The sequence below is a fragment of the Mus caroli genome, chromosome X, assembly GCF_900094665.2.
Source record: "Mus caroli chromosome X, CAROLI_EIJ_v1.1, whole genome shotgun sequence".
In the NCBI taxonomy this organism is placed as follows: Eukaryota; Metazoa; Chordata; class Mammalia; order Rodentia; family Muridae; genus Mus; species Mus caroli.
In genome coordinates this window covers 85,168,072-85,189,181 of record NC_034589.1, presented here as the reverse complement: position 1 = coordinate 85,189,181, position 21,110 = coordinate 85,168,072, and the positions used below count along the sequence as shown (strand labels likewise).

General features: G+C 36.8%; 1 protein-coding gene across 1 annotated transcript; it reads left to right on the top strand.

Moving 5' to 3' along the window:
• The first annotated feature begins 2,216 nt into the window (after window positions 1–2,216).
• On the top strand, window positions 2,217–5,101 carry LOC110286905 (protein PPP4R3C-like). Its single transcript, XM_021153557.1, has one exon. The coding sequence runs from the start codon at window positions 2,280–2,282 to the stop codon at window positions 4,653–4,655; it is 2,376 nt and encodes a 791-aa protein (XP_021009216.1). The 5' UTR covers window positions 2,217–2,279; the 3' UTR covers window positions 4,656–5,101.
• Window positions 5,102–21,110: the final 16,009 nt, after the last annotated feature.

Below are 21,110 nucleotides of genomic sequence, written 5' to 3'. Positions count from 1 at the left end.
TCCACCCTGTCTGTTTTTCCTGTAGACAGGATAATTTGGGGTTGAAAATTTTATAGATGAGTTGGTATCTCTATCACTTTACAGGGGTTCCTACCTAGCTAGTAAAGGTGGCCTCTTCGGTTTCCATATTCCCAATGTAGTGGGTCACAGCTAAGGTCACCCTCATTGATTCTTGGGTATATCCATTAACCAAGGTCTCTGTCTTGTCCAGGAGATGCTTCCCACCTCCTTACCCCAATCATTGAAGATTTACACTCATTTTGATAGCCATCTAGTCATCTCTTTGGTCCTTCCCCACACCTGATACTGAACACCCCCATTCCCCTTGGAATCCTCCCTCCCTGCTAGATCCCTCCCTCTATAAGCCTCTTATGACTATTTTATTCCTCCTTCTAAGTGAGATCCAAGCTTCCTTGATTGGGCATTCCTTCTTGTTTAGCTTCTTTGGGTCTATGGAATGAAGCATTGTACCTATATTTTATGGCTAATATATATAATTACATACCATGCATATCATTTTAGAACTGGGTTGTCTAACTCACAGTGATATTCTCAAGTTCTATCCATAATCATGGAAAAGTTCATGACGTCTTGGATTTTAACACCTGAATATTGTTAGATGGTATAGATGTACCTGCCACATTTTATTTACCATTCTTCAGCAATGGACATCTAGATTGTTTCCTTTTCTGGCTATTATGGATAAAGCTGTTATGGACATAGTTAAGCAAGTGTCTTTGTGGGATGTTGGAGCATCATTTGGATATATACCCAGGAGTGCTAAATGTTGGTATGGAGGTAGAATTATTCCCAATTTTTTGAGAAAAATCCAAATAGATTGCCAAAGTAGTTGTACAAGTTTGTACTCCCACCAGCAGTGAAGGGTTCCCCTTGCTTGACATTCCCACGAACATATGCTATCTCTTGGGCTTTTGATCTTAGCCATTCTTATGGGTATAAGATGGACTCTCAGATTTGTTTTGATGTGCATTTCCCTGATGACTAAGGATTTTGAACATTTTTATTACATTTAATATTTTTATTGGATATTTTCTTTATTTACATTTCAAATGTTATCCTCTTTCCTGGTTTCCCCCCCTACCAGAAATTCCCTATACATATCCCCTCCCCTTACTTCTATGAGCCTGGTATACATGGGCACAGGGGAAAAATTACTGAACAGAACACCAATGACTCATGCTCTAAGATCAAGAATTAACAAGTGGGACTTCATAATAATAATGAATGGATATTATCCCTGAAGCTCAGAATACCTAACATACAATTCACAGACCACATGAAGCTCAAGAAGAAGGAAGACCAAAGTATGGATACTTCAGTCACTAGACTTCTGATTGCCAGGATGGCATACAGGAATGACTTTAGAAATTGCAAGACATCATAGAGCAATTATTTTAAAAAGAAGAGTATAGAAATGAAATAAGTTATACATGTCAATGCTCAATCTTAGCCAAATTTCACTCACTTTCTTTTTGACCAAGTACTTCTCAATAACAAAGTTCAAGATTAGGCAAAGGGAAACATTTAAGGAAATGTTTAACCGACTGAAAGCTGAAACTTCAGGCTTAGCAAAATTGACTAATGAAGGTGACATCTTTCCTTTCAAAAAATTATCTTCACTAAATATACAAACATGTGATAGAGGTTTCTAGGTATGGCATCTTGTCTGTAGATGATATATGTGTGCTTATGTGCCCTAGCCTTTCATTGACAGGCACTGTGAAGAGCAGACTTGACCAATACATAGGTAATTAAATTTTTTTTTATCCAAGGGCATAAGTACCACCCTTCTGATGAGTGAAAATAATTCTGAGAAACAAAATATGTTACAGAAAGCATATACAGTGTTTTCTAGGTTTCCATTATTAAGGTAGGGGAGGCATGTCCCTTCAACAGTGTCTGTTACATCATCACATTCTTTTTAGGCAGAATCTTGGGTGAATCACAAGATTCTTCAGGAACTAAGGCAGGCTCAAAACTCAAATGCTCCTGAGAGAGGTTGGTTGGTGATAGTTCATTAAGGGAGGATTGAGAAGTATCAGGGTCTTCTCCCCCAGTAATCCTAATGATTTTGGGCCCTCTCTTAACTTCTGTCCTTCATTTAACCCTCAGTAATCTGTTCTTTTATGATTTTTCAGAATTCGAACCACAGGCGACATTCCTGGTCAAGGTAGCAAATGATTGTTACTTCTGGCCAGAATATAAAAGCTGAAGCCTGCAAAAGGACGTGGCTTTGAAAAGCAAGGCCAGAGATCAATATGGACTATAAACTTCATAGAGTAAAAGTCTATGTCGTGGTGGAAAACAAGCAGTGGAAAGACATAGGCACAGGACAAATTTCATCCAAATACAGTGAACAGCTCCAGGGTGTGTGCCTGCTTGTTCACTCAGAATCAGATGGCTCACCAATTATTGAGTGCAAGATACATCCTAACGTGCCCTATCAGAAACAACAAGGGGATGTAATCATTTGGTCTGAAGCTAAGAACCATGGTATGGCAATACATTTCCAGGAACCAAATGGTTGTCAAGAGATCTGGGAAGACATCTGCAAAGTTCAAGGTAAAGATCCAAGTGTAGAAATCACACAAAAACATACTGATGACCTAGAAAATTTTGAAGAACTTCCACCACTCAGGAATCTGATTGAGATGTCAAACTGTGAACTCCATACCCTTGAAAACATTGTAAATTTCTTTCCTTGTATCGATGAAATGCCGAGCCACAAGGAAAAGCTGGTGCTGGCCTTGGAAAATGAAGGTTACATTAAAAAAATGCTACAGCTGTTCCACACTTGTGAAAAGCATCAGAACAAGGAAGGCTTACACCATTTGAATAGCACCATTAAAGGAATTCTGTTTCTAAATGATACTCGCTTGTTTAAGATCATGTTTTCTGATGAATTCATCATGGATGTGATAGGATGCCTTGAATATGGCCCTGGTTTAGATCAGCCAAAGCTGCACAGGAAATTCTTGACTCAAAATGTCAAATTCATGGATGTTGTGCCAATAACACACTCCAAACTTAGGCAAAAAATACACCAGACCTACAAAATGCAATATGTTCATGATATTATGTTGCCTTCCCTATTCATATCTGAAACAAATCATCTTTCTGAACTTACCACCATGATTGTTTTCAATAAAATTGAAATAATTACCATGCTGCAGAAAGATAAAACATTTTTGCTTGAAATTTTTGCACAGCTGAAAGATAACACTGTAGGTGATGAGAGAAGGCATGAATTATTATTATTCTTTAAGGAATTCTGTGCATTTGTTAAGACATTACAGCCTCATAAGAAAAATTCATTACTGAAATCACTGATGAAGCTTGGAATCATGAGTGCTCTGAAAGTTGTAGTGCACATGAGTGATTACCAAATGCAAGTAGTTGCTCTAGATATATTTGCTTATCTAGTCGAATATAGTCCATGCCTAGTCCGGGCATATGCAATGGAAGAAGCTCAGGGCAGTGAAGATAATGATGACCTTCTCATTAATATAATGATCAAACAAATGATCTGTAATTCTGATCCTGAATTTTCAAAAGGCATCATTTTGACAGCAGTTCTTCAAGCGCTTCTTAATCCAGAAAATATGTGTGTCACAGGTAAAGGATGTGACAGAAGGAAATTTCTGAATTTCTTCTATACCTATTGCATGAGTAACCTCATAGCACCAATTTTGTCTATAACAGTAGAAATTGACATCCATGATGATAATAGGGCTAACATCTGCCCTGATCATTATCAAAATGCACAATTCCTTGGAGCAGTTTTAGAAATACTAACGTTTTGTGTGCAACACCACTCAACGTACATAAAAAGTTGTATTTTGAGTAACAACTTGCTCAGTAGAATCTTGGTGCTGATGAATTCAAAGCACACTTTTCTAATTTTGAGTGCTGTCCGGTTTATGAGAAAGATGATTGGCCTTAAAGACAAAACTTATAATCTTTACATAATTAAGAAAAACCTTTTTGAACCAGTTGTAAATGCTTTTATGCTGAATGGAAATCGGTACAATATGTTAAATTCAGCTATCATTGAGCTATTTGAATTTATAAGAGAAGAAAACATCAAGAATCTTATTGCAAACATTGTTGAAAAATTTTTTATGGCTTTTGAATCAATTGAGTATGTCCAGACCTTTAAAGGGTTGAAAACTAAATACGAAGAAGAAAAGAAAAGAAAACGTCGAATAAGAAGACATTTACATAAAATAATCTACCCAAAAATATGTTGTCGACATGTCAAAATTATGAAGGTAAAAGTAAAGGCAGACATATGTTGTAGAAGAGTCAGAAAAAAAGGTGCTATTCTACCAATGAAAAATGATTTTCCAAGTCATTATGATATACTTATGAAAATTAGAGAAACAAATGAAAGTGAAAATGAAATAGAACACCCAAAAAGAAAATCATCTGAAGACTTTAAATGTTCCCCATCACATGAGGATGCTTCTGTTAACAGAATGAGTAGGTCACACTGTAGCAGCCTGGTTCCTTTAGTGGATTACCCATACGATACTAATGATGAGAATGATGATGATCCTTATGATAATGATGACAATGAAGATGAAGACAAAGATGAAGAACCCCCGAAAAAAAGACCTAATCTGAATTCATAAAATCATATAAGGCCTTCAATTCCTAAAATGCTATAGATATCACCAACTGAAAAATCCAACTTAAAAAATCTTTCCACTATGGACTTTAAATTATTGTATAATGTGGAGCAGAGTAATGAATAAGAGACCTCAATTTTATATAAATAAAATATCCTAAAATACAGATGCATAGTATAAAATAAACAGCAAATGAGTAATAACTTCTAATTAAGAACATTTCATTTTAGCAGCATGATTTGGGAGTAGGAAAGAGCTTGATAAAGTAATACAATTTTTACTAAGTTCTTTATAATTGAAATGGCTACAAAGTTTTTATTGCAAAACCTACTTTCTAAAAAGATCTAGCACTGACATTCTTTCCATAAATTGAAGTTTGTTTAAAGTATCATTTGTTTGTATGGAAGACAAAGTCACATTAAAGTAAAACTAAAGTGAGACTTTCATCATTTCTGTGAAGATTTAACAGAACTCCAACATTATGAATAATAATAAGGAAAAAACATTCAGTGCATTTTAGTATATATTGTCTTATATTAATAAAATGCTAAGAGCTAGATCCCTAAGGACCTGTTGTTGATGTAATTTTTTGGAGATAAGAAATCACAACTATAAGAATCAATATAGTATAATTTGTAATGTGGTTTCTATATGATTTTCAGGTGATAAAACATGATGCATCAAAAATACAGTTTATGAAAGTTAATGAAGCTTTGTTTTTTTCCTAGCAGTAGTAGTTACATGCTTGGATACACACACACACACACACACACACACACACACACACACATAAACACACATATATAACTCATGGAATGGTAGCCTTTAGCTTATGGCTCTAGAAAGAGGACCCAATAAATGACAATGGATGCATGGTAGCAGATGGCCAAGAAGCAAGCCATGGGGGTTGGGGTTTTTTTTTTTGGTGGTGTTGTTGGTTTTTTTTTTATGGCTTTTAGGTTCTTTTTAGGGTTCTAGAGGTGTAGAGATTTATTATTTTTTATAGGGTTTTAGAGTTTTTTAGGGTCTTTTTAGAGTTCTTGTGTTTTTATTTTTTTTTATTTTTTTAGGGTTTTAAAAAATGTTTATTAATTAACTTAAAGGGTTTTTTTAGCTTTTTATGGCTCTTTTAGGGTTTCTTTTAGTTTTTAGAGTTTTTAAGGCTTTAGGATTTTTTTTTAAAGTTTTAGGGTTCTTTTAGGGTTTTTAAGTGATTTTAGGGTTTTTTTTTCATTGTTTTTGGCGATTTTTTAAAAGGCCTTGGTGTTCTTTTATTATTATTATTATGGTTTGTGGGTTTTCTGGGTCTTTTTAGAGTTCTAGAAGTTTTTTTTTTTTTTTTTTTTTTTTAATTTTTGGGGTTTTTTTTTTTTTTTTTTTTTTTTTTTTTTTTTTTTTTTTTTTTTTTTTTTTAGAATTTTAGGGATTTTTTTTTTTAGTGTTTTAGGTTCTTTTAGTTTCTTATTTTTTTAGAATTTTAGAGGTGTTTTTTAGGGTTTGTTGATTTTTTAAAGCTTCAGTTTTTTTTATTTTAAGTTTTTAGGGTTCTTAGGGTCTTTTCAGGTTTTATTTTAAAGGATTTAAAAAAAAATTTAAGTCTTTATGGTCTTTTGTTTTGTATTTTTCTTCACACAGGTGGCAGTTGCTATTTTGAGCTTGATATGGATGACAGGATATAGCAAGGTGCTTCAGTCTTTGTATATCATTAACCATCAAGAACACATGTCACTCAGTGAGCTGCTAGGCTACCACAGGGAAGGAGGTAGCTAGAGATCTTAAGGGTACATGAGGTAGGAAGAATAATGCCCCCATACTACTATAGATATTGAAATATTTACCCTCATCTCTGATTTGAATGTGTTTGCCCAAAAGTAATTTTCTGAAGATTAATTCCCAGGTGGGAATATATTTGGAAGAAATTGATTGGGTCAGGAGGGATAAATAATTAAACTATTTGTGCTGACTGAAGACAAGATGGGTTCAGTGTTATCATGTGTGCTCTTCATGAAAGAAAGCAGCATAGAAGGTGAGTATAGTTCAGAGAGGTACAGCCAGAGAGGTACAGCCCAGGAGGGACTCAGCCTTCTACTCTTGGCCTTAGGGATATAAGGGGACACTAGGTAAGGGATCCCTAGAAAGAGTGCCAGCAACTGCTTTTAGCTAGTGGCACCATTTTTAGAATCCCCGTTTTCTAGGGTGTAAAAGAAAACAGTATTACTATAATTTACTGAGTCTGGGGTCATTTGATACATCAGTGATCATCAACAAGGTGTAAAGGTGTGGACACAGGTAGGGGACTGGGAAGAAGCCTGTTCTTGGAACACACTTTGCCTTCAAGGGATGGAGACTTCTGCACAGCAACACTGGACAAACAATCTACATGGATAAGGGTATCCCCAGTGTGTCCAGATTAGTGGTTTCAAAACATGGGTTGAAACTCCTCTGAGTGCACAAACAACCCTTTCACAGGGGTCACATATCATATATCTTGCTTATTAGATATTTACATCACTATTCAAGACTATAAAATATATAAAATATAATTATGAAGTTGCAATGAAATGACTTTATGGTTGGGGAGCTGTATTAAAGGATCACAACATTTGGAAGATTGATGACCACTATTCCTGACCCCTCTAAAGCATGCCTGTCAGTATGGTCTGGAGGAATAATCCCCTTTATTCAATCAGGCAAACCCAGAAAAATCAAAACATCACCAAAAAGTTATGAAAGTTAAGCAGCTGTTGTACCACAGTCTATAAGCAGGGCATGCTGGCATCTTACACAAATGAGGTCAAAATTGAAATCACTGTCACACCATGACCATTCTCCAAATGAGAAGCAGAGGAGAAAAAAACATTTCCCTGGTGGTGATATCAGGAGGAAACCCTTGTCAGAATCACCTGCAAGAATTTTAAATACCTGCCCTAAAGTCTGGATTTAAGATTAAGTGAGAAACTTCCAAAACAAAAGGAAATGCAGAATCTTGGTGAAGTTGGAGAAACAAGAAAAAAAGCAAAGGGGAATTCACCAAATGAAAATAGACAGAAGAAGTAGGAATTAAAGACAAGTCTGGGCGAGATGAACAGTGAAGTGGAGATTAGAGCAGGCAGAAGGGACTAGGGAGATGTCTCACTGCTTAGGAACAGGGATGCTTTTGCAGAGGACCAGGATTCAATTTCTAGCACTCACAACCACCTGCAATTCTAATGCCAGAGGATCTGATGACCTCTTTGGCCAACACACACACACACACACACACACACACAAACCTACATCCCATAGAGATAATTTTTTTTTAATCTTTTAGAAAATAAATAAACAAAAAGGAGCCAATTATGGTGTTATTCCCCCTTTAATACACAGCCTCAGGCACAAAACAGAGCATGGGCATTATCATGGTTCTCACATATGTGGTTTCTGAAAGCCAGTTGGATATCCTTAATCTATGCTGCCACCTGAAAACATGTTGTGGCTGCCACCAAGAGCCATGTTGATGTATATGTCCTGGGTTTCTTCCTGAGTCCCTGTTGATATCTGAGGTTTGTGCTGCTGATAGTGTCCATGTTGGAGTCCATAGCCTTGATGTTGGAGTCCATAGCCTTGATGCAGCAAGGGTGGTGTTTATATCCATGTACAATTTTGCTACCAAAGGCTATGGGCATGTCCATTGTCTGTGGTACCACCTGAAGACATGTTGATGTCCATGGACTATGTTGCCACTAGAAACCATGTGGAAAACTGTGATCCATGATGCCACTGGATATGAAGGGCAAGGAAGGTTCTTTGACAGTGGTATCCGAGACTGCAGATTCTCAGTTGAGAATGAAAGACATAGGAATATTCTGTGTCAAATTCTCTTCCATATCCCAACCCACAATTAGAATATTCTAGAGAGAAAGCCATAAAAGTTATCTAAAAATAGTAATGAGAATGCTGAGGTACAGATCTTCACAGTTGACATTTCTGTGGGAGACAAGGGTGGGAGTAGAGAAGGACTCAGTTTTGTATAAGGGCCTGGACCCTGGGAGTTAGATCTTGCTCCACTGAGTGTATGAGGAACACAATTTTAATTTGGTATTGTTTTCTTTTCTCTTATTTTATTTTTGTTTGCTATTGAGGGGGATCAAATGTGTTTGGGTGTGCAAGGGAGGACTGGAAAGTGAATCTCATTGGGGTATATTAATTAAATTTCCAAATAAACAATAAAATGTTATATTAAAAGAGTCAGAAATACTCCATACTTCCCATGTTTGGTGTGCCACAAGAATACCAACCATAACATATATGTAGATGACCTAGCTCAGACCCATACAGGGTCCAAAATTTTTGCTTCTGTTTCTGTGAGCACATCTTTGTCCTGTTCAGTTGCTTCTGTGGTCTGTGCTCTCTTGGTGTCTTCAATCCTTTTTGTTCCTAGAATCCTTCTCACCTTCTTTAGGGTTTGAGTGAATGCATCTGTATTGGTCAGATGCTGGTAGAACCTTTCAGAGAACAGTCACATCTGGTTCCTGTCAGCAAGCACTTCTGGGCATCAGCAATCATGGTGTCTGCATATTGGATGGATCCCTAGGCTGGGCTGTCTCTGGGTGGTTTTGGTTTCAATTTCTGTTCCATTGTTATTATTGTTGTTGTTGTTGTTCCTGACTATCCTTTGGACATTTTGAGATCTGTGGGTGGCACCATCCCTCAAGTGGGGCTGTGCCTATCTACTGGAGGTAGTTTCTACAGGTTGATTTGAATTTCCCTGATGATTAAGAATGTTGACCACTTCTGAGATTTCTCAGTTGAGACTTCTTTATTTAGCTCTGTACCTCATTTTTAATATGGCTATTTGGTTGTCTGGAGTCTAAAATCTTGAGTTCCTTGCAGAATCTTTTCAATTTTATGAGGTTCCATTTGTCAATTGTTGATCTTAGAGCATGAGCCATTGGTGTTTTTTACAGGAAAATTTCCTCTGAGAAAATGTGTTCAGGGCTCTTTTCCACTTTCTCTTCTACTCAACTCTCTTTCTAGAGTTGGCTTATCTGGTTTTATGTGGATGTCCTTGATCCACTTGGAGTTGAGGTTTGGACAAGGAGATAAGAAAGGATCAATTGGTATTCTTCTACATGCGGACCACAAGTTGAACTAGCAACATTTTTTTTGAAGATGCTTTCTTTATTCCATTGGATGGTCTTAGCTTCTTTCTCAAAAATTCAGTGTTCATTGGTGTGTGGGTTTATTTCTGGTTCTTCAATTCTATTCCATCGATCCATCTGCCTGTTCCTGTACCAATAACCTGAAGTTTTAGCTCTGGAGCACAGCTTCAGTTCAGGGTTGGTGATTCCCCCAGAAGTTCTTTTATTGTTGAGAAGTATTTTCACTATCCTGTGTATTTTTGTTATTCTGGGTGAATTTAAAAATTGTTCTTTCTGTCTCTGTGATGAATTAAGCTGGAATTTTGATGGGAATTCCATTGAATCTGCAGATTGCTTTTAGTAAGATGGGTATTTTTACTATGTTAATCCTGTAATCCATAAGCACTGTAGACCTTTCCATCTTCTAAGGACATCCTTGATGTTCTTGTCTACAGATCTTTAACTTGCTTGGTTAGACTCACACCAAGATATATTTTATTTTTGTAACTATTGTGAAGGGTGTCATTTCCATAATTTTTTCTCAGTCTGTTTATCCTTTGAATGGAGGAAGGCTGCTGATTTGTATGAGTTAATTTTATATCCAGCCACTTTGCTGAAGTTCTTTATCAGCTTTAGGTGTTCTCTTGTGGGATTTTTGGAATTTTCCTCTTATTGCTCTAGAGCTTTCAGTTGTACTACTGTCAAGCTGCTAGTGTGTGCTCTCTCCAGTTTCTTTTTGGAGGCACTCAGAGCTATGAGTTTTTCTCTTAGGTCTACTTTCATTGTGTCCCATAAGTTTTGGAATGATGTATCTTCATTTTCATTAGATTCTAAAAGCCTTTAATTTCTTTCTTTATTTTTTCCTTGACCAAGTTATCATTGAGTAGAGTGTTGTTCAGCTTCCATGTGAATGTTGGCTTTCTATTATTTATGTTGTTATTGAAGATCAGCTTTAGTTTGTGATGATCTGATAGGGTGCATGGGATTATTTCAGTCTTCTTATATCTCTTGAGGCCTGTTCTGTGGCCAATTATATGGTCAATTTAGGGAAGGTAGCATGAGATGCTGAGAAGAAAGTAAATTCTTTTTCTTTAGGATGAAATGCCTATAAATATGTTAGATACATTTGTTTCATAACAGTGGGAGTTTCACTGTGTCTCTATTTATTTTCTGTTTCCACAATCTGTCCATTGCTGAAAGTAGGGTGTTAAAGTCTCCCACTAATATGTTTGTGGTGTGGTGTGTGCTTTGAGCTTTAGTAAAGTTTCCTTTAGGAATGTGGTTGCCCTTGCATTTGGAGCACAGATGTTCAGAATTGAGAGTTCATCTTGGTAGATTTTCCTTTGAGCAGTATCAAGTGTCCTTCCTTACCCTTTTTGTTAACTTTTGGTTGAAAATCTATTTTATTTGGCATTTGAATTGCTGTTCCAGCTTGTTTCTTGGGACCATTTGCTTGGAAAATTGTATTCCAACCTTTTACTCTGAGGTAATGTCTGTCTTTGTTACTGAGGTGCATTTCCTGTATGCAGCAAAATGCTGGGTCCTGTTTATCTAGTCTGTTAGTCTATGTTTGTTTGTTTGTTTTAATCTTTGAATTGAATCCATTGATTTTCAGAGATATTAAGGAAAAGTGACTATTACTCCCTGTAATTTTTGTTGTTAGAGGTAGCATTTGTGTGCCTATATTCTTTTTGATTTTTAAAAAGATTACTTTCTTGCTTTTTCTAGGCTGTAGTTTTCCTCCTTATGTTGGTGTTTTCCATCTATTATCCTTTGTAGAGCTGGAATTTTGGAAAGCAATTGTGGAAATTTGGTTTTGTCTTGGAATATCTTGGTTTTATCTGTCTATGGTAATTGAGAGTTTTGCTCGGCATAGTAGCCTAAGCTGGCATTTTTTTTCTCTTGGGGTCTGTATGACATCTGCCCAGAATCTTCTAGCTTTCATATTCTCTGGTGAGAAGTCTGAAGTATTTCTGATAATCTGCCTTTATATGTTACTTGATTCTTCCCTTACTGCTTTTAATATTCTTTCTTTATTTAATGCATTTGGTGTTTTGATTATTATGTGATGGGAGGAATTTCTCTTCTGGTCCAGTCTATTTGGAGTTCTGTAGGCTTCTTGCATGTTTATGGGCATCTCTTTCTTTGGATTAAGGAAATTTTCTATAATTTTGTTGAAGATATTTACTGGGCCTTTAAGTTGGAATATTCACTCTCTTCTATACCTATTATCATTAGATTTGGTCTTCTCATTGTGTCCTGGATTTCCTAGATGTTTTGGGATAGGAGCTTTATGCATTTTGCATTTTCTTTGACTGTTGTGTCAATGTTTTCTATGGTATCTTCTGCCCCTGAGATTCTCTCTTCTATCTCTTGCATTCTGTTTGTGATGCTTGCATCTATGACTCCTGATCTCTTTCCTAGGGTTTTTATATCTATGGTTGTCTCCCTTTGTGATTTCTTTATTGTTTCTATTTCCATTTTTAGATCTTGGATGGTTTTGTTCATTTCCTTTGCCTGTTTGTTTGTGCTTTCCTATAATTATTTAAGGAATTTATTTGTGTCTTCTTTAACGGCTTCTACCTATTTACCTGTGTTCTCCTGTATTTCTGTAAGGGAATTATATATGTCCTTAAAGTCATCTATCACTGTCATAAGAAGTGATTTCAGATTTGAATCTTGCTTTTTCTGGTATGATGGTGTGTCTAGGACTTGCTATGGTGGGAGAATTCGGTCCTGGTTATGCCAGGTAACCTTGGTTTCTGTTGCCTATGTTCTCATGCTTGCCTCCTGCCATCTGATTTTCTCTAGTGCTCCCTGCCCTTGCTATATCTGACTGGAGCCTGTCCTTCCTGTAATCCTGGTTGAGTCAGAACTCCTCAGAGTACAGATGTCTCTGGGATCCTGTGATTCCAGGACACAGTGATCCTGAGATTCTGGTGTGTCAGAGTTTCTGGGAGTCAAGTTGCCTCTGACACCCTGAGATCCTGGTGTGACCAAGCTCCTCAGATCCTAAGATTGTGGTTGTGCTAGAGTTCATGGGAGTGAAGCCTCCTCTAGGAGCTGTGGGACTGGTAGCTGAGTTCTTGTCCAAATAGACCAGCATAGCTGTTTTTGTTTTTCCTTTGTTTTATTTATTTATTTATTTATTTATTTATTTATTTATTTATTTATTTGGTTGGTTGGTAGACTTTTAAACACAATGCTTTGTATTTCTTTCCTTGGGGACTATAGGTTTATTTAATTTGTCTCCTAGATCTTGTTTTCACATTTTTAAGTGGCATATGTGGAGAAAAATATCTAATTCTTTTAGATTTTCCAATTTGATGGACTACTTCTTTAGTTCCCTGCACTTATTTATTTGTTTCATTGTTTGGTTGGTTGCTTGTTTCATGGTTTATTTATTTATTTTTATTTTTTTATTTTTAGTTTTTTTGAGACAGGGTTTCTCTGTGTAGCCCTGACTGTCCTGGAACTCACTTTGTAGACCAGGCTGGCCTTGAACTCAGAAATCTGCCTGCCTCTGCCTCCTGAGTGCTGGGATTAAAGGCGTATGCTACCATGCCCAGCTGATTTATTTATTTTAATTATTCTGTTTACATTGCACTCACTGTTCCCTCCCATTCACCAGCCTACAATTCTTCTCCCCCATACCCCTTCCTCTTCTCCTCTGAACAGTTGGTGCCCCTCCTGTGTATACCCCAACCCTGGCACATCAAGTCTTCAAGTCTAGGTGCATCCTATTCCAATGAGGCCACACAAGGCAATCCAGCTAGAAGAACATATACCATATACAGGCAATAGTTTGGGAGATAGACCCTGTTCCAGTTGTTTGGGACTCACATGAAGACCAAGCTGCACATAAGCTACATATATTTAAGGAAATCTATATCCATCATATGTATGTTCTTTGGTTGGTAGTTCAGATTCTGAGAGCGCCAAGGATACAGATTAGTTGACTCTGTTGTTTTTCAGGTGGAGTTTCTATCCCCTTAGGGGCAGCAATCCTTCCCCACATTCTTCCATAACAGTCCCCAACCTCTGTCCACTGTTTTTAATAGGTGTCTGTATCTGTATGAATAAGCTGCTGGGTGGAGTCTCTCAGAGGACATCCATGCTAGATTCCTGTGTGCAAGTATAATAGAGAAAAATTTATAGTGTCAGAGTTTGTTGCTAGGCCAAGGAATTGGGCTCAATTGGAACAGGTAATTAGTTGGCCATTCCCCCAATCTCTGCTTTAGCCTCTCTCCTTGCATTTCTTGTAGACAGAATAGATTTTGTGTAAAATTTTTGTGGGTGGATTGGTTTCCCTACCTCTTCAGTGATGTTCCTGCCTCGATACAGGAGGAATTATCTTCAGGTTCCATGTCCCCACTGCTTGGAGTCTCAGCTAAACTTACTCTCATTGATTCCTGGGAATGCCCCCCCCACACACACACAATAACTATAGCATGTCCTCTAGATGCCCCACCACTCACCAAACACACCAACCACATATTTCTATTTATTCCCCTGGCTCTATAGTACTCTATCCTCTCTCCCTGACACCTGATTGTCCATTCCATGCCAGTCACAGCTCAGACTCAATTTCATCCCTCCATCTGTGTCCAGTAACTATTTTGTTTCCCCTTCTATGTGAGATTCAAACATCCTTGCTTGGGCCTTCCTTCTTGTTTAGCTTCTTTGCATCTGTAGAATGCAATGTGGGTGTCCTGTATGTTATTGCTAATATCCAATTATAAGTGAGTTCATACAATGCATGTTATTTGAAGTATGGGTTACCTCATTAAGGATCATATGCCTGTATAATTCAAGATGTCTGTTTAAAATACCTGAATTGTATTGCATTGTGTAGATGTACCACATTTTGTTTATCCATTCTGAAGCTGATGGATATCTAAGTTGTTTCCAATTTCTGGATATTATGAATAAAGCTGCTATGAACATAGTTGGATAAGTGTTTTTGTTAGATGGTGGAACATCTTTTAGGTTTATGTCCCGAAGTGGTACATCTGGGTCTCAAGGTAGAACTATTCTAGATTTTCTGAGAAAGTACCAAATTGACCTACAAAGTGGTTGTACAAGTTTGCACTCCAATTAACATTGGAGAAGCACTCATGCCCCACCCCCGCGCCCCATTTGACATCCTGGCCACCATGTCTGATCATTTGAGGTTTTTACTTTAGCCATTCTGATGGGTGTAAGATGGAACCTCAGAGTTGTTCTCATTTTCATTTCCTTGATGACTAAGGACTTTGAACACATCTTTAATTGTTTCTCATCCTTTCGAGATTCCTATGTTGAAAATTCTTTAGCATTGTATCATATTTTTAAAATTCGGTTATTTGGGTTGTTGATGTCTAGCTTCTTGAGTTTGTTACAAATTTTGGATTTTAGCCCTCTGTCAGATGTAGGTTTGGTGAAGATGTTTTTTCCAATCTGCAGACTGTTCTTTTGTCCTATCTACAGTGTGCTTTTCTTTACAGAAGCTTTTCAGTTGCATGAGGTCCCATTTATCAATTATTGATCTTAGAGCCTGAGCCATTGATATTCTGTTCCTGAAATTGTACATTGTACCAATGTACGCTGTCTAGAAAATCATCCACTTTAAGATTTTCCAGTTTCATAGGGTAGATGCTTTTGAAGTAAGACCTAATAGTCCTTTGACTGTCCTCATTGTCTGTTGTTAAATCTCCCTTTTCATTTCTGATATTGTTTATTTGGATACTGTGTCTCTGTCTTTTTTTTTTTTTTTTTAATTTTGCTAAGTGTTTGTGTATCTTGCTGATTTTTCTGTAGAACCAGCTCTTGGGGTTTTTAATTCTTTTTATTACTTTCATTTTTTCCTAAATGATTGATTTCTGCACTGGTTTTGATTATTTCCTGAATTCTACTCCTTATTGACATGCTCCCTTCTGAGCATTCAGCTATATGAGAACATTTTAATTTCTTCATTAGAGCACTTAATCCTATAAACTTTCCTCTTAAACATTGGTTTCATTGTATCCCATTATTTTGTGTATGTTGTGCCTTCATTTTCATTGAATTTAAGAAATTCTTTAAATAGGGTGGTGGTGGTGCATGCCTTTAATCCCAACACTTGGGAGGCAAAGACAGGTGGATCTCTGAGTTCGAGGCCAGCCTGATCTACAGAGTGAGTTCCAGGATAGCCAGGGCTACACAAGAGAAACTCTGTCTTGAAACACCCAAACAATGAAAAAAGAAGAAATTCTTTAATTTCTTTCTGTATTTCTTCCCTGACCCAGAGACCATAGAGTAGAGCACCATGCAGTTTCCATGAGTATGTATTATTTCTAATGTTTCTGTTGTTCTTGGAGGCCAGCTTTAATGCATGGCTCTCAGTTAAGATACAAGGAGTTAGTACAATTTTCTTGCATCTGTTGAGGCTTGCTTTGTGACCAACTATAAGGTCAATTTTGGATAAGAATCCATGAGGTGCTGAGATGAAAGTACAGTCTTTTCTGTTTGGGTAAATTATTATATTAATGTCTTTTGGGTTCATTTTGTTTTTGAATGTCCCTTAGTTTCATTATTTCTCTGTTTTTGTCTGGATGACCTGTCAATTGGTGAAAATGGGATGTTGAAGTCTCCTACTAGTAATGTATGGGATTCCATATGCGATTTAAGCTTTAGCAATGTTTCTTTTACAAATGTTGTTTCCCTTTTGTTTATGGCATGGATGTTCTATATTGAGATATCATCTTTGTAAACTTTTCCTTTGATGAGAACTATATTAGTCAGGGTTCTCTAGAGTCACAGAACTTATAGGTAGTCTCTATATAGTAAGGGAATTTGTTGATGACTTACAGTCTATAGTCCAACTCCCAACAATGGTAGCAGCAGCTGTGAATGGAAGTCCAAGAATCTAGCAGTTGCTCAGTCCCACAAGGAAGGCAGGGAAAGAAGAGAAAGAGAGTAAATCTTCAGTCTTCCAATGTACTTAAATAGGTCTCCAGGAGAAGGTGTAACCCAGATTAAAGGTGTGTGCCACTACGCCCTTAATCCCAGATGACCTTGAATTCCATGATCTCCCTGTCTCAATCTCCTGGAATTCATAGCCACGATGATGTCAAGATCCAGGTCAGAGATTTGTATCTTCCAGCCTCCAGGTTAGGATCACAGGTAAGCCTTTCAATTCTGGATTGTAGTTCATTCCACATATAGTCAAGTTTACAACCAGAAATAGCCACTACAAGTACTAAGTGTCCTTCCCTGTCTCTTTTGATGAATTTTGATGTAAAGTATATTTTATTAGATGTAAGCATGGCCACTTCAGCTTGCTTCTTGTGTCCATTTGCTTGGAAAACATTTCCCCATCCCTTTACCTGAAGTGATGTCTATCTTTATTGCTGAGATATATTTTTTGTATGTAACAGAATGATGGATCCTGTTTCACATCCATTTTGTTAGCCTGTGTGTTTTTATTGGGCAATTGATTCCACTGATGTTGAGATATTAACAACTGGTGATTTTTTGGGTTTTGTTATTTTTATGGTGTGTGTGTGTGTGTGTGTGCTTTACTTGTTTTTGCTGGAATGGAATTATTTATTTCCTGTGTTTTCTTAGGTATAGTTATCCTTCTTATGTTGGAGTTTTCCTTCAAGTATTTTCTGTAGTCCTGGATTTGTGGTTAGATACTGTTTGAATTTGGATTTGTCTTGAAATGACTTGTTTTCTGCATTTATGGTGACTGAGAATTTTTTTTTGGGGGGGTACATTAGTTTAGGTTGGCACCTGTGGTTTTTTAGAGGTTGCAGAATATCTTTCCTGGCCTTTGTTTTTAGAGTCTCTGTTGAGAAGTAGAGATAGGTCTGCCTTTTTATGTTACCTGGCCTTTCCTGTTGCTTTTTAAAATATCTGTTCTTTGTTCTGTAAATTTTGTGTTTTGATTATTATGTGTTGGGAGGATTTTCTCTTCTGGTCTGACTAATTGGTCTTCTATAAGCTTCTAGTATGTTTATAGGTATCTCTTTCTTTTGATTGGGAAAGTTTTCTTCTATGATGTTGTTGAGAATATTTTCTGAGACTTAGAGCTGGGAATCTTCACGTTCTTCTATTCCTATTATTCTTAGGTTAGGTCTTTCATGGTATCCCAGATTTCCTTCATATTTTGTGTCAGGAACATTTTAGGTTTAACATTTTCTTTGACTGATGTATCAATTTCTGCTATCATATCTTCTATGCCTGAGATTCTCTCTTCCATCTCCTGTGTTCTGTTGGTGATGCTTGCATCTATTGTTCCTGTTCTCTTTCCTAGGTTTTCCATCTCCAGGATTTCCTCATTTTGTGTTTCTATTTCTACTTGCATCTTTTACAGTTTTATTTATTTCCTTTACCTGTTTAATTGTATTTTCCTTTATCTTTTAAAGAGATTTGTTTCCTCCTTAAGTATCTCTAACTCTTTGATTGTATTTATCCATATTTTTTAAGGAATGTATTCATTTCCTATTCAAAGGCCTCTATATTCCTTATAAGATTGGATTTTAGGTCATTTTCTCATATTTTGGTTGTGTTAAGATAACCAGGGCTTGCTATAGTACAGTAGCTGTGCTTTGGATATGTCATATTGCCCTGGCTTTTGTTGATTGTTTTCATTTGAAGGCCTCTAGTCCTCTGGACTTTTTTTTTAAAGACGTGGCTCTTTTATATTTTAATATTGTTTTTGAGAATCTTATACATGAGTACACTGTATTTATATCATTTCTTCATCTGTCTCTTCCTCATCCAACTCCTTTCTTTGTTTTCCCACCACCCCTTCATAAATTCACAGTGAGTTGAGCTGATATTGTCTGAAAACATATGCTTAGAACTACTATGAGCTCATTCTATTGCCTGATGATTTTTAAATTATAAATAATTGTGTCTACATGGAACCTTTGTTTCTGTTTTATTCTTTATTAAATTATATATTTATATTGACATTAACTCATTGTTCCATCTTTTATGCTGTTGGTGTTAAAACAATGTTAAACAACTTTGGTGTTTAAATTATCCCAGCTTGGTGATTAAGAAATGATTTAATTAATATACATTTATATTAATGAGAGTAAAAGGAAGTTTAAAAGTCAAAAAGAAAACAGGTACTCTATGCTAGGTCTTCCAGTTGGTAATTATGCTGTTGTTTCAGCAACTAAAAAATATATTACATTTAAATATAAGCCACACTTAAATGTAATTGTTATTTTATATTTAATCGATATTTCCAATTCTTCACATTATTTTGTTCCTTATTTTTGCCCATTTTCAATTAATAATGCAACAGCGAGAAACTTGGCTGTCCATCCTCATCCACACAGTAATTTATTTCATTCACATGTATAGTAGTTCAATATCATGAATTCACACTACCAAGAAAAGCAACATTATCAAGTACATTTCAGCACTTAGATATGGTTTTTTGATGTTTTTACTCCCTGGATATTCTTGGTGTAGTAGGTATTGGCTAGGGGTGGACCTCAATGGTTTTGGTGTGGTAGGCCTCTGATGGGTATTCTTGGGATATATGGTACCACAAAAGCAGGTCTGCAGGGTTCACAATCTGCAGGTCTGTATGTTTCAGGAGGCACAGGTCTATATGGACCAGTAATTATATGTCCAATGAAGGTGTGCAGAGAGTTGAAAGGGGAATAGAGGTCTTCCTGGGATAGCAGGGTGCTTGGGCTACTTGGCTTGGCCCAGAGGACTAAGAAAACAGGAAAGATGAGTTGGGGAAACAAAACTTATTGTATGTTTCTAGAGTCTGATGGAGGTGGAGAAGAAGTGGTAGGAGAATGGAGGTCTCCTTTCAATATCAGAATACTCAGGGAAGTTTGGCTTGGCCCAGAGGTCTCAGCAAGCCGAGATAATAGGTAGTGCAAGGGAAGCTAGCCTGTATGGTTCAGGAGTATCAGGTCTGATATAGGAGGAAGAGATGTGACAGGAAAGTGGAGGTCTGCCTGGAATAGCAGGCTTCTCAGGGACTATAATCCATATTTTCAACATAGCTAAACATGAGCCTCAGATATGTTACATCATTTTAATGATAATAGTATTTTTTTCAATAAAGCAAGGCAAATAAGGAAGACGAGTAAATAAATGTTGACATACTTGCCTTGCCAAATGCTTCTATGTTTCACTTATTATTTAAAAGAATTCTTAAATTTGAATATTTGTGCTCATATTCTTCCCCTCCACCAAGTTTCATTCCAAATTGTAGTTTCATCTATGTTCCTATAAGTTCTCTTGACTAACAAATTCATAGTATCATTATTTATTTGTACAATTGGCTTTGCTAATCATTTCCTCATCTGTAATAGACTGTATCTCCATATATACCTCTTGTTCTAAGCAAACTAAAATTCTGCACAATCTTACCCAAAATAATGTTTCACATTTAAAAATGTGTATAAAATGCGCAAACACAGGTAGTGACTCAGCACTTTTGGTCACAAAAATTGACATGAATTCTTTTGCAATATTGGTCACATGGTACACAAAAAGAAAGCAGGAGCCAAACTGTTAAGAAAGAAGCAAGTGTGAATGATGCCAAGCCCAAATAGGTTATGGGACAGAAAGAAATAAAGTCAAATAGGAAGGGAGAGACTTTAGAAGATTACTTCCAAATGTCAAAACTGCTATTTCAAAGAACCACTGGTGTTTCTACACATTCTTTGTCAGGTGCACAGAGGCCTATGTGGGTTTAGAACCCATGAATGATGAAAAAATTTCATATAGATACTATGATGACCTTCATCATCATTGTGTTTCTTATTTATTTATTTATTTATTTATTTATTTATTTATTTATTTATTTATTTATTAGATATTTTCTTTATTTATATTTCAAATGTTATCCCCTTTATGGTTATCCCTTCAAAAACCTATCCCATCCCCCCTCACTCTGCTCACCAACCCACCTACTCCCACTTCCCTGTTCTGGCAATCCCTTACACTGTGGCATCAAGCCTTCTCAGGACCAAGGGCCTCTCTTCCCACTGATGTCTAACAAGGCCCTCCTCTGCTATATATGCAGATGGAACCATGAGTTCCACCATGTGTACTCTTTGGTTGGTGGCTTAGTGCTTGGGAGCTCTGGGGGTACTGGTTGGTTCACGTTGTTCCTTTTATGGGGCTGCAAGTTCCTTCAGCTCCTTGCGTCCTTTCTCTAGCTCCTCCATTGGGGACCTTGTGCTCATTCCAATGGTTGGATGAGAACATCCACCACTTTGTCAGGCACTGGCAGAGCCTCTCAGGAGAGGCTCCTGTCAACAAGCACTTGTTGACATCCACAATAGTTTCTGGGTTTGGTAACTGTATATGGCATGGATCCCCAGGTGGG

Bases quoted from the DNA above. Each gene is read 5' to 3' on its own strand.
- LOC110286905 (XM_021153557.1), top strand. From the start codon at position 2,280: ATGGACTATAAACTTCATAGAGTAAAAGTCTATGTCGTGGTGGAAAAC.